Source organism: Thamnophis sirtalis, unplaced genomic scaffold (genome assembly GCF_051295495.1).
Source record: "Thamnophis sirtalis isolate CommonGarterSnake01/CBP01778 unplaced genomic scaffold, rThaSir2_p1.2 scaffold_2, whole genome shotgun sequence".
In the NCBI taxonomy this organism is placed as follows: domain Eukaryota; kingdom Metazoa; phylum Chordata; class Lepidosauria; order Squamata; family Natricidae; genus Thamnophis; species Thamnophis sirtalis.
Window position 1 is genome coordinate 35316654 of NW_028261382.1, and position 13922 is coordinate 35330575.

Sequence of the window (13922 nt, forward strand, 5' to 3'; positions counted from 1 at the left end):
TGGATAAAACACCAATTGAACTGTATACAACTAGTTGCCCAGTGAATTTGGGGTTTGAATCTCGCTCTCCCTCGTCCTTACCTGCAATACCATGCTGACTTTCTTACTCAATGGAGATCAGATTTCTCATGAAAATACATCCAATGTTCCCAGTCCCCAGTACAACTCACAGGCTTTGCGGAGTTTTCCTTCAAGAGCTGAAATGTGGGATTCCCCCTTCTGGAGCTTTCGGATCCGTTCCTCCATCTCGTGGACCTTGGCTACGGCTTGTGTCAGCTGACCCTGCTGCTCTTCCAGTTCTTGCTCTAGCTGCTGCTTCTGCTGCTTCAGTTTGTCTGCATAGGCTGCCAGCTTTTTTTCTTCATGCTGGACATCTTCTCTGAGCTGTTGAAGGACCTAGATGAAAGCAAACCATCAAGAGTTATGCTGGCTTGGGGGTTAAGAGGCTACTGGGACGGGTGGGTGGCCTGGTTTCTTTACTGGTCTGAAATCTCCCCCTGCTTCAAGGTGTTTTGCATAATACCCTGTTTCCCCGAAAATACGACTTACCCTGAAAGTAAGTCCTAGCTTAATTTTTACACGTGCACCCAATATAAGCTCTACCCCCAAAATAAGCCCTAAATAAGGTCCCACCTATTCCAGAGAGCAAGGGTAAAAATTAAGCTAGGGTGGGGATGGGGGGGGTGGAGCTGCCCTACTACTTGGTCTTTGGACAGTTGTAGCCAGGCCAAAAACACCCCGACACTTGCCTTCTTCTGCTGGCAAGGCTTTCCTGAAGGCCTCTGTAGCTGATGATAAAGCTCTGGATCGATCCAGAGCTCTGTTATCGGCTACAGAGGCCTTCAGGAAAGCCTTGCTGGCCACAGAAGACGAAGTCCCCGAAGGCCAAAATATCTGGCATATTTTCTTTTTAAATGTTTCTTGGCTGAAAACTCTTTTAACTCTTTTGGTCTAATAGTGAAGGCCAGACCAGAAAGCAGGAAAACCTGAATTCAAGTCTTGATTTAGTCGTCATGAAAGGCAGCTGGGTGACTTTGGAGCAGTCCCACTCTCTCTCTTCCCAACCCACCGCACAGGGTTGTTGTGGTGGGGAAAATAGGGGGAGGAAGGTGCGTGGAATATGTTTTCTGCCTTGAGTTATTTGTCAAATAATAAAGGCTGGGTACGGATTAAATAAATAATAAACCAACTCCTGTAAGTGCTAAACAACTGGGCTCAGAGAGTAGCTGTTGTACGGAGAGGCAACTAAATCACAAATCCGAGATCAATTGTGGCTTCTCCCTTAATGTCTTTTTTCACCTCCTGAATCGACCTTTCTGGTTTTTCTCCCCCCAACTCATTTTCAAAAAGGAAGAATCCAGCCAGCGGATCAGTCAAATGCAAAATGGGGAAAAAAAGATGAATGTACCGTCTCTTGTTCGGCCTGTTTCAAATCCTGTTCTTCAAGCTCCTTGTGCAGTCGGTGTAGCTGGTTTTCCTTTTCCCTTTGGGCCTCTTGGGTCTCCTTACACTTCCTGGAAGATTCATGGAGGGTGTCTTTGAGGGCCTTCTGTTCTTGGAGCAGCTCCTCCTTTTTCTTTGCAGCCTCTTTCACGTCCTGCCCTCCCAGAGTGAAATGTTGCAAGAGAAAGATTTAAGATGCTCATTAATTGCTGCAGGTCAACCTCATGGGTGGGGATATCTCAGAAGCCTACAAAGTCAGCCATTGTTACACATGAAGCTGGATGCAGCTTGCAGGAGAAAAAATGCAAATAGACTTTCTTTTCCCCCTTTTAATTTTCTGTACAAAATCATGCCTTATTGTAGCAGGCTCCTGGGCTTTTCCTGGGCTCCAAGATCACTGCAGAAATGAAATGCAGCCAAGAAATGAAAAGAGGATTTCTCCTGAGGAGGAAAGTGATGGCAAATCTAGACAGCATCCTAAAAAGCAGATACATCACCTTGCCAACAAAAGGGCGTATAGTCAAGGCGATGGTTTTCCCAATTGCAATGGATCGCTGTGAAGGTTGGACCATAAGGAAGGCTGAGCGCGAAAGAATGGAGGCCTTTGAACTCTGGTGCTGGAGAAGACTCCTGCATTAAGTCCCTTGGACTGCAAGGCCATCCAACCGGTCAGTCCTAGAGGAGATCAACCCTGACTGCTCTTCAGAAGGCCAGATCCTGAAGAGGAAACTCAAAGACTTTGGCCACCTAATGAGAAGGAAGGACTCCCTGGAGAAGAGCCTCATGCTGGGAACAATGGAGGGCAAAAGAAGAAGAGGACGGCAGAGAAAGAGGTGGCTGGATGGAGTCGCCGAAGCAGTAGGTGTGAGCTTAAATGGAGTCTAGAGGATGGGAGAGGACAGGAAGGCCTGGAGGTCTATGGGGTTGCGATGGGTCAGACATGACTTTGCAACCAACAACAACAACAACAGCATCACTGTAGCAGGTTACAGTCTGATTTTGGCTGAGGAATTATATTGTTGCCCTGGCTTTGCATCCTTGGAGGAAAAACATGGCTCCTGGCTGCCATACATTTCCCCATCCTTAACACTGAACAGTAAATCTAAACGAAACTCACCTGCTCCAACAGCTGAAGGTAATGCTTGGAATTGTTCAGTTCTGTCTTCAAAACCTCCAATTCTTCCTTTTTTCCTAAAGGGGAAAATAATTGCAATATTTTGAGCAAGAGGTCAATCGCCAAGAAAAATAGCAAGGGGGAAGATTTGATTAAAAAGATCATAATCTTGATGGTGTTTTATCCCGCACAAGACACTCATCCCGTACCATGCAAATGCTTCTGTAGCTCGGCGATATCCTTGTTCAGAACTATTTTCTGGTTGTGAAGCTGATTGATTTCAAGCTGCAGTTTTTGGAAATCCGAAACCGATTTTTCCTTGCTGGCGAGAATCATTTTATTGCTATCTTCTGTAGAGACCAAGGTTCTGTCAAAATAAAAAGCCACGCATTTACTTCACAAATTATCTGTGGAGACTCTCAACATCCACGCTTGTGCCACAGGTGCTTTTTCAAAAGGCAACTGGGTGTTGTTTTTTCTTTGAAGACGTTTCGCTTCTTGTCCAAGAAGCTTCTTCAGCTCTGAAGAAGAAGAACCGAAGAAGCTTCTTGGACAAGAAGCAAAACATCTTCAGTTCGTGCTGTAAGTTTGAGGACTATCTGTATGTTCCTATACAACAACCACTTTGGGGATTTTTTTATTTGCAATGTCAGAAAACATCTCTTTCCAAATTGCCATCTTCACCTTTTGCTTTGGGAGAATTTCTCCTCTAGGTTTTCACAGCTGGCTTCCAGCTGTTGCTTCTCATCGTTTAGAGCCTTGACGTGGTTTTGCAGAAGGTGGAGCTGAGAAGTCAGACGCTCAGCTTCCTGCTGGGCCTCCTGGAGAAGCTGCCTCTGGCACTCGACCTCCCCTCGTTGGCGTTGGGATGCTTGCTGGAGATTCTCCAGTTCCAGCTTCTCCTGGGGTTTAAAAAAATGTCTGCATAAAGACAGCTGCCCCAAAATTGAACTCCCCCATCACTGCATCCTCATTAGAGGTGGAGTGGTGAAGCTCTCGCCTCACGATCAGGAGGCTGTGAGTTCGATCCCAGGTAGAGGCAGATATTTCTCTCTCTCTTGGCACAATGAGAATATCTCTGCTGAACAAAACTCTGCATTGGCAACAGGAAGGGCATCTAGCCAGTAAACACTTTGATAGCTCTGTGCAGTTGCCCAGACTCCACCCTGCAAGGGATTATGGGGTCGTTAAAAGGAGATAATGATCACTGCACCCTCATTGCTGCATAATAGGGCAGCAAGGGATTATTAAACATGAAACTCAGTCAACTGAACATTTAAAAATGTATCACAAATATCACTGACTGATTATTATTATTATCATTTGTATGCTGCCCATTCCCAAGATTCTGAGTAACTAAAAATCAAAATCATAAGATAATAAAGACATCACCCAAATATAAGCAAAAATTATAAACTGGGAAACACACTGTAAGTCATGTGTCGGTGCTCTCTTAGCTTAGCCATTCACTTGCAGACATTTTATTATGCAACAAGGTAACAACATCAGCGCTACAATGAGAGTGGGGATTGCTCTCTGTTTATATACAGTAGCTTGCCCTGCCTGTATTAGTGGAGATGCAGCTTTCTCCTTATTAGAAAAGTGAGATTAACCAAGGATATCTGCAAGAAGCTCAAGGTAGGGATTCCTAAACTGAACCACAACTATCGAAGTGTTTTTCTTTTACCTCTAGAAGCAACCTTTCAATTTTTTCCAACTCGTTCGCCTTTTGGTTATGCTGGAATTTCAGATTTTCGACCTCCTCTTTTCCCAGATGTGCCGTCTCCAGCATGTGCTTCAGTTCTAATGAATGGCAGAAAAGGCATTCATGTAAATATTGGTAGGTATATAGGTAAATGTAAAGGTTCCCCTCGCATACAGTATATGTGCTAGTCATTCACAATTCTAAGCGGTCTGTGTGCTCATCTCCATTTCAAAGCCAGAGAGCCAGCTCGGTCCGAGGACGTCTCTGTGGTCATGTGGCCGGCATGACTCAATTCTGAAGGCGCAAAGGTGGTCCCTATTTTTCTACTTGCATTTTTACATGCTTTCAAACTGCTAGGTTGGCAGAAGCTGGGACAAGTAATGGGAGTTCACCCCTTTACCCGGAGCTACGGATTCGAACCGCCGAACCAACGACCTTTCTGATCAACAAGCTCAGCGTCTTAGCCACTGAGCCCCAAGAGATCTAAAAAGCTGCAAATGTGGCTAAAGGGTTTTGGTGTTTTTTTTTTAAAGCCAAACCTGTCTTATGCTTCTTTATCAGTCCCAGGATATCCTGTAGCTTTGTTTCTTCTTTTTGGATATTCTGCATTACGAGAGAAAGCTGGGATCTTTTCTCGCTTAGCTGGGCATTGAGTTCTCCCTTCTGAACACTCAGGTCTTCTAGAAAAGCCTTTGTTTCCTAGGAAAAGGGTGAAGAAAGAATTGAAAGCAACTTGACTGCTTTTTGAGAAATAAAAAGTTTCACTTCTCATCCAGATAGCTTCATCAGTTGTGACAACAGTACTTCAGCAAAATGGTTAAGTTGTGATCTGCTTTTGTGGGAGTGATTGGGGTAAGCTGTTAAATTTACTTTGTATAGTTACAATTTTCATTTACTGATCAAATTAACACATTTTATAAATTCTATTTGCAATCGGAACGGTCCATTTCTATAAACGGGTGTTCCGAATGTTTTGGAAAATGAGAACAATTCTCAAAACGGGAACGGATTAAAACAACAGAAATGTCCGAACGATCAAATCTAACACAAGATTTTCTGAATAAAACTTCCAAGAAATTGAAAAAGCAAGAACCGTTTTTAAAAAAGCTATAAATGTGACGGGAAGTTTAAAAAAAACCTTTATTAGTTGCCGTTTTTCGGTTAACTCCGCCTCCCCGTTCCCGAAAGCTTCTGCAAAGTTGGCGTTTTTCTCAGCAATGCTGTCTTGGAGGTGACGTAGCTCGTTCCTTTTTTGATCCAGCAATCGGTCCACCAGGTGTAATTCTTGCTGCTGAACGGCAGTCTGCCAAAACGAGAAATCGTTCAGTTGTAGAAAAAAGTCTTTATTGATCAGACTTCAGGGCAGTCCAGGGTGTGTCCTCTTGTTTCCTCTGGGAGGAGCCAACCACTTCCAAAGTGTGGCTTTACTCCCAAGTCTACCCTGCTTTCTTAGTTGTTCTTGTCTTCTGGCAGCTCTGCGCATGCGCACACTGGAAACAGGCTCCAGCTGTTCCTCTGCCTCACTGCTGTCTAGCTCCCTCTCTGCCTCTGACGCAGAGCCCTCATCTGAGCTTCTGTCAGCCCCCAGGACTGGCCCATATTCCTCCCCAACCTCCTCACTGTCCAACTCTGCTGCCAGCTTCACTGGCCGCTGGCAGGCCACAACAACATGGCTCTTTGTAAATTTAAATATTAGCAATAGCAATAGCAGTTAGACTTATATACCGCTTCATAGGGCTTTCAGCCCTCTCTAAGCGGTTTACAGAGTCAGCATATCGCCCCCAACAACAATCCGGGTCCTCATTTTACCCACCTCGGAAGGATGGAAGGCTGAGTGAACCCTGAGCCGGTGAGATTTGAACAGCTGAACTGCAGAACTGCAGTCAGCTGAACTAGCCTGCAGTGCTGCATTTAACCACTGCGCCACCTCGGCTCTATTAGTAATAGTTGCACTAATATCACTGGTATTTGTGAATAATAAACTCCTCTGGTCATTAAGTCAGCCTTTTCCAGTCTCAACATTGTTTTCTATATGACGGTATCCAAGGATTATCTCAGAACATTCCAATCTCTGGGAAATGTAAATCGGGAAGGATTCCACCCACCTGATCTTTTAATCTCTCTAGATCGTGCTTTTTGCTCAGAAGGATGTTCTCTGCTTCTTTGAGGATCTGAAGGTGGTGATCTTCATTGCCTTCTGCCACTTGGATGCCTGTTTGCAGCTTCTGAAGGCTGGAAAAGAATGAAAGTGGGACATATTTATTTTGGAGGAAGAAAGGTTTAAACACAGGGTGGCCAAGATGCCCTTCGGTGAAACGGTTAAACAAGCCAGCATATTTGCCAAAATGGTTTAGCTCAAATTGGCGGTTTACCCTCTCTCAAAAGGCATAGTATTATAGGTGCCCGTGTTGTCTTAAAGGGAATTTTCAGAGAAAGGCACATTGGAGATTATGGAGAGAAGTAAAAAATACAAGGGAGGATGAACACCATCTACTCAAGTGGTTTGATGTCCATCAGATGCGCCAGTCTAAAAAATACCTTTCGGTCAATATTTCTATCTTCTGGCTCAAGACTTGAAATTCAGAATCTTTTGCTGATACGATTTGGTTGATTTCTTTCAAAATTCCTTCTTGTTCCATTTTGTGCTGTTCCAAATCCTGGGTGTTTGCTTGAAGCAACCTGAAAGGCAGTCATCAAAAATCTCGATTGTTCGCCTATGAAAATCAATTCGCGGGGGGGGGGGGGAGGTGTTGTTGTTTTTTTAAATCAGGAGCTAAAACATCCAAGAGGCAAATTCTACAATCCATGAAACACATAAGATAAAGGTAAAGGTTCCCCTCACACATCTGTGCTAGTCGTTCCTGACTCGGGGTGTGTGTGTGTGTGTGTGTGTGTGTGCTTATCTCCATTTCAGAGCCGAAGAGCCAGCGCTGTCCGAAGACCTCTCCGTGGTCATGTGGCCGCCATGACTAAATGCCAAAGGCGCACGGAACGCTGTTCCCTTCACACCAAAGGGGGGTGCCTATTTTTCTACTTGCATTTTTATGTGCTTTCGAACTGCTAGGTTGACAGAAGCTGGGACAAGTCACGGGAGCTCACTCATGGCGCTAGGGATTCGAACCGCTGAACACACAAACAACAACCAAATAATTTTTGAGCTTTTATCTGTTTTGTTTTCCTGAGTGGACCTTAGGAAGAGGGTTTGATGACATCTTTTTATTCTCCTTTTTGTATTTGTATCCTATTTTGCACTCCTGCAAAGAAACCATGGGTAACCTAGGGGATTTCACACTCTTGAGGGCATGAGCAATCTTGTTTTGGATTTTGGAGGATCCGTGTTTGGAAACAGAGTTCGCTGTTTGATTTAAGGGATGATGTTCTGATTTTGACAAGCTTAGGGAGAGGTTCATAATAAAACGGCTAAACGTGCGCTGAAGTCAACATCGTAGTTAAATAAAAATGGAAGCTGAGTAAATACGGAGAATGGCAGCCGATGATCAAAGCCATTAAATCGACTGTCAATTAAGAAAGATGGGTGTGCATAAATATACAGGCCACCTGCCACACCAATTCTTCCCCCAGAGCAACTGTTACACGCCCGTAAAAGCAAACCGTTAGTTAAATCAGAAGCAAGAACGCTTTATGACTGCTGTGTTCCCAATCTTCTCAGCTACCATCTGGCCCTGTTACGTTGGGAATGAAGAGCGTGCTCTTAAAAGTCACTTATGTTCACCTGAGCTCCTGATCTGCTTTCACAAGCCTTACAGCCATCTCCCGAGTTCGTCGTTCAAGTTCCTCCGCTTCTTTCTCGGTGCAAGACAAGTTTTGCTTAGCGGTGTTGTATTTCTGAATAGTCTCTTTTGTCTAGAAGGGGGAATCAAAAGCACTATGACTAGTCAAAGAAGAAGAATTAAATGTTCTAACCTTGGCTTCCCCAAAAAGCACGAAGCAGAGTCCTGGTCCTGACAAAACCCCTTTTATTAAATGAATGTGAATTCCTCTCATTCACATTCAGCAAGGCCTGGCAGTCTTTTCAAAGGAATATTTATGACCACAGACCTTATCTAGCTTGGAAAGCTGCCATGTAAATATTTTCCAAATGTGATGCTGTGCAAGAAAAGACTCGGCACAGAGTCTCTGAGATTCACGGACAGATCTTCACACTCCTGAAACGAATCTAATGACTGAATGAATGGATTGTTTCCTGCAAAAGCCCCCTCCCCTTTCATTCCTCCTTTATTTCCTATGGGAGATACAATCACCTTCCACCTGTGACTTTACTCCCAAGTCAACCCTGATTTCTAAGTTGTTCTTTTTTTCTGGCAGCTCAGTTCATGCACACACTGAGAACAGGCTCTAGCTGTTCCTCTTCCTCACTGCTGTCTAGCTCTGTAGGCATCTGATCACTGCCAGCCGGCCCCATCTCTGCCACCTCCGAGCCTTCCCCAGCCTCCAGGTCTGGCTCATGCTCCTCCCCAACCTCCTCACTGTTTGCCTCTGCTGCCAGCTCCGCTGGTGGGCCAGAACATTAAATTCTTCTTCTATGATGAGTCAAAGAATAATAATTCTATTATTCAACCCTTGGAAGGGCTAAGGAGATATAGGGCAAACAACAATGAGACATCACTAGCAGGTATTTTAAATCAATATATTAAAACTACCTTTCCTCGAGTAATTTCGAGCTCGGTTGCAGCTTCGGACAGAAGACAGTCTGCCTCTCGGAGTTCTGCCCGTCGCTTCAGAAGTGTCTTTTCCACACATTCAATTTCATCCATGATACTTTCATGGCACTGGATCGAATTCTCCAATTCCAGCTCTGCAGTGAGGCCGTCCCCACGGCCTTCGATCAAATCTCTAAAGCAGAGAGAAAGAGAAGATAGGGAGATGGGTACCAAAAAATATCATTGATTTTCTGCCGTCGTCCTTAGCTAAATTGATCCCATCCCTTAAACACCAATTTTTAGCTAAACAAGAGCTCTGAAAGGAAAGTTTAATAAATAATAGTATGAGATTGATAAAGTCATCCTGACAAGAAAAAATAGCTTGCTGCATATATGACAGGAGCTTCACAGGAAAAACTTGCTAAACGGCATCTCCTGGCTCTTTCTTGCTGAATGGGCTAAAAAAGTGCCACAGCCTTCCACGCAGAGGAAAATCTCAGGATAGATTTTATTGTGGTTGTTAAATGTTTTGCGACAGAGCTTGCTCACATGTGTTTACTTCTCTTCCGGGCTACCCGCTGCAGTTCTGCGACTTGGTACTCCAGATCTTCTTTCTCCTTCAACAAGTCCTGTATGCCCTGGTTCAATTCTTCCATCTCTTTATTAGCTTCACGAGAAGTTCTGGAGGACCCATCTTTGTATCGCTGAGACCTCAATGTTTCTATGCTGTCCTCTAGCCTCAAGATCTCATTTTCCTGCAAAAGGTGGAGACCAAGTACATCACTAGAGTCCATCTCCTGATTCCATCAGGGGATTCAATATTTAAGGGGCTGCCTGTTCTGACCTAGGCTTCCCCAGCAGCATGAAGCTGAGTCTTCGTCCCCATAAACCCCTTTTATTTAATTTACAGTGAATTCCTCTCCAGCAAAGTCCCGACCCTCAATCTTTCAAGATAATTCACAATTACTGACCTTTATTAGGCTTGGAGAGTGGCCAGGCCAATATCTTTCAGACGCCGCAATAATTGGCAAGAATGCAGGAATAAACTAATTGTCTCCTGCAAACTCCACTCCCCTTTCACTCCTCTTTTATTCGCTATGGGAGGGGCCATTCATCGTCCACCTGTGGCCTTACTCCCAAGCCGACCCTTGTTCTTTAGCTGTTCCCTTCTCCTGGCAACTCTGTGCATGCGCACACTGGGAACAGGCTCCAGCTGTTCATCTGCCTCACTGACTCTGAAGGCAGCTGATAATTGGCATATGGCCCTGGCCCACTCTCTGCCTCTGATGCAGAGCCGTCTCAGAGACTTCCCCAGACTCTATGACTGGCTATCTATCCCTTCCTTCTATCCGATCATCCATCCATCCACCACATGTCCACCCTCCCACCTGTTTTGGGGTATGCTGTTTGAGCAGGGGGTTGGACTAGTTGACCTGCAAGCTCCCAACTATTATTCTATGTTCTAGAGCAAAAAGGCTCAACACATTTGTCACTATCCTAGCCAAGTATGAACCATTTCCAGATTACTGATGGATAGAATGGACGTAAGGGGTTAGGCTACGTTGTTGGCGCCCATCTCTGAGCCACAACATAAAATCCAAAGATAATGAGTTTCTCCTCTTATCGATAATGAGTTTCGTTTCAAAAACCCAATTACCTAGCCTCTTACCAAGTTTCGGTGGTCGGGGATGTTGCAATGAAGGGTTCCCAGGGGAACCAATGGCACAGAATAGTTAGCAGGAAGAAGACCATAATGCAGCTGGACTCCGGTGGGAGGTGAGCCATAGACCACTGAGGTGGGAGCAACTGGGCCTCCGTGGGCTTGCGCAGAGGGAGGCTGTAGGCCATACAGCACTGTCCCCTGGGGCACTGGGTTGCCATCTGGCAGCAGGGTATAAATGATGGATCCAGGAGGCAGAACGCAAGGAGCAGCGCTGGGGCGGGTTTCCCCATCACCTTGGTGCCCTATGAGGGTGAAACACAGTGAACAGAATCCCAGTTAAACACTGGATGGCACGGGTGAGAAACTTTTTGTGGAACCCAAAGACACAAGGAGCGAAGAGAGGTGCTCTCAGAAAAAGAAACAGCGTGTTTGCAATTTGCAAGATAGTTAGCTGAACTGACTTACTGCTAGAGGAAGGTTCTTGCAGGCCAGCTGTGCAGCTGCACTCTTTTGAAGCAGGATAATGTGCTTTCTTGCTTTCGGACAGCTTCCTGTCCTGTTTGACCATGGGAGTCGACATGGGACACTGTAAGATAATGCCCGAATCTTTGGTGCTCTGAGATGCAGGAGTTGACGCCTTGGAAAAAGAAGATAAACGACAACAAATAACCAACTTGAGTTGAGACAAATATTCCCAAGAGGGGAGGCCCCCAATGCAATGAGAGCATTTCAGGCAAAAAATAAGGGAGTAAAAACTATTATTTCAGATCCTGGGAATAGGCCAGGAGTCAGCAACCCACGGCTCTGGAGCTGCATGTGGCTCTTTCATTGCTCTGCTGCAGCTCCCTGTCACCAGTCGGCACCACAATTTTGAGAGGAACTTTCAGTTTGTTCAAGGGAGGGGGGGAAAGCAGGGCACACCAGTCTCTTATGGCAAGGGGCGGGTTTTCCGGTCAGCGCCACAATTGATAGGTTATGACAGGTGGAGGAAAAAGGATGCCGTGCTAGGAGGAGACTCTATGGTGGGGGAACCGGACTTCTGGTCGGCTCCAGGTTAGGGCCTTTGTGGCTCTTTGAGTGTTTAAGGTTGCCGATCACTGCAATAGGCAGAAAGACACCCATTGTACAACTTTGTACACTGTACAACTATGAACTCTTCTATCAAAATATGGCAACATGCTATGCTACAAAAGCTGACTTATGCGCTATAAATATGCAAACATCTGTAAGTGCAAAGGGTAAAGAAAGGGAGGAAAAGGGCCAGAATCATTTTGTTATGGAAGTCCTCCAAATTGTGGCATTCCCAACACTGTCTATAAATGTTGAAATTTTCCTTCTCTTTGGGGACTGAGTCTCTTCTCCCTTCAGATATAACCAGGCTGCACGGAAAAAAATCTGTAAGGAAACTGGATAATAGGAACTGGCTGGGCTTACTTCGGACTTCCACTCAGGAAAACTCAAAATATTTATCTTACTTCGGCTTAGCAAGGTGGAAAGAAGTGTACAAGTAGCCAGCTGTAGGTGGGATGAAGCGAAATAAAATGCTTTCCTAACTCCAGATATATTTTTTTTAATGAAAAGAAGGGACAGCCCTGTAAACCACTCTGCTTGATTTGATTTAAAGTTTCTTTCAAGGTGTGAGGGGGTTCATACTTGGGATGACGACGGCACAAAAAAGAGATGTTGACTCTGCTGGAGTGGCGCCATGAAGTTGGCGATGGTATCGTTCTGCTGAGAGATCGTACGCCGGAGTCCTTCGATTTCCCTCAGTATGCTTTCAATTTCCACCCTGCTGCCTACAAGGGAATTTAAAAATTCAGTATCTTTTTCTAAGCAAGCCGGCTGTCTTATTGTTTTAAGCGCGTTCATTATTCTGTTGACACAACTTTTTTCGCGGAAGAGCGCCAATTCATCCACTTTTCCCGAAAAGCAAAGAGAAAAGAAACAAACCGTTTTTAGCCTGGTCTAAGGCTCGGCGGAGTCGGTCCGTTTCTGCTTTCTGCCACTTCAGAAGCCCGTTCAACTTCTCCCACTCTTCCTTTTGAAACTGCGAAGCTGCCGTCTCGGCATCGTTTTTTTCCAATTCCAACTGCAATGTTGTAAAACATTTTATTTTGGGTGGAGAAGGTTTGGCATTCATGGGCGCCCCAAACCAAGTCCTTCCTGTCCACTGATCTGGCTGATTTTGACATGCTGTCAAAAACTGGTAGAATGGATTTGAATCCCATGTAAAACCAAGAAGGATCAGGGTCAGAGGCAGTATCTTGAGTCCTCAGAGGAGACATCCAAATAGTGGTGTGGGATCATCCTGAATCCTCCAGAGATATTTCTGATGGATACTATCATCAAGTTTTCAATTTTAAGGGTTTTGGGAGACACCAAATTCAACATCTTACATCCCCCACCTCGTGAATCTTTCACTCCAGTCCTTAGGTCAATAGCAACAGCACTTAGACTTACACAGATAGTCTTCAACTTACAACAGTTTGTTTAGTTTGTTCAAAGTTACAACGGCACTGAAAAAAGTGACTCAGGGCCGTTTATTCACATGGCAGTTACAGCATCCCCTAGTCACGTGATCAAAATTCAGAAGCTTGGCAACTGACTCATATTTATGATCGTTGCAGTGTCCCATTTTATCACCTTTTGCAACCTTCTGACAAGCAAAGTCAATTTAAGAGATTCACTTAACAACTGTGTGACTAACTTAACCACTACACTTAACCACTGTGGCAAGAAAGGTTGTAAAATAGGGCAATAGTCAACAAATGTCTTGGTTAGCGACAAAATATTTGGGCTCAATTGTGGTTGTAAGACTAGGACTACCTGTATACCATTCCACAGTGCTTCACAGCCCTCTCTAAGGGATTTACAGAGTCTGCATATTGCCCCCAACAATCTGGCTCCTCATTTTACCGACCTCAGAAGGATGGAAGGCTCAGTCAACTTTCTCTGTCAGGATCGAATTCCAGACTGTGGGCACAGTTTGCCTGCAATACTGCCCTTAGCCACCAGGGCTCCACTATGAAAAGGAACATGTTTGTAAACATAACATACCTGCGCCTCCTTTTCCCTGAGAAGCTTCTGCAAAAGTCCTATTTCTGTTTCTGCTCTGGCCAGATCCATAGCCGTTTGAGTGGCCTGCATGCAAAACTTTTCTGCCTCCTGAAGCTCCTTCAGTTGAGGGGGGGAGAAAGGAAAGGGGGAAGAAATGCCAAATCAATTTGGAGTGGCGCTTTACAGATGGGATTGTGCATTTAACTAAATTACAAAAGAGCAGCTGCAGAGACTTTTAATGCTCTTGCTGGATTCACTGGAATTAATAAAGTTTACATA

At 44.9% G+C, this 13922-nt stretch overlaps 1 protein-coding gene across 4 annotated transcripts in view; it reads right to left on the minus strand.

Annotated features, from left to right (window-relative positions):
* Positions 1–13922, minus strand: part of CNTRL (centriolin) — a 38487-nt gene that overhangs the window by 6133 nt on the left and 18432 nt on the right. For all 4 annotated transcript variants that reach the window (XM_087704759.1, XM_087704760.1, XM_087704761.1 and 1 more), the window contains 18 exons: positions 13644–13760; positions 12537–12675; positions 12240–12382; positions 11052–11223; positions 10593–10888; positions 9473–9678; positions 8924–9116; positions 7996–8126; positions 6801–6941; positions 6368–6494; positions 5401–5565; positions 4802–4961; positions 4245–4360; positions 3242–3459; positions 2767–2924; positions 2561–2634; positions 1409–1597; positions 171–396 (listed from right to left, as the gene is read on the minus strand). In XM_087704759.1, coding sequence (XP_087560885.1) covers positions 171–396; positions 1409–1597; positions 2561–2634; positions 2767–2924; positions 3242–3459; positions 4245–4360; positions 4802–4961; positions 5401–5565; positions 6368–6494; positions 6801–6941; positions 7996–8126; positions 8924–9116; positions 9473–9678; positions 10593–10888; positions 11052–11223; positions 12240–12382; positions 12537–12675; positions 13644–13760 — 2971 coding nt within the window. The remainder of the gene's footprint in view (positions 1–170; positions 397–1408; positions 1598–2560; positions 2635–2766; positions 2925–3241; positions 3460–4244; positions 4361–4801; positions 4962–5400; positions 5566–6367; positions 6495–6800; positions 6942–7995; positions 8127–8923; positions 9117–9472; positions 9679–10592; positions 10889–11051; positions 11224–12239; positions 12383–12536; positions 12676–13643; positions 13761–13922) is intronic.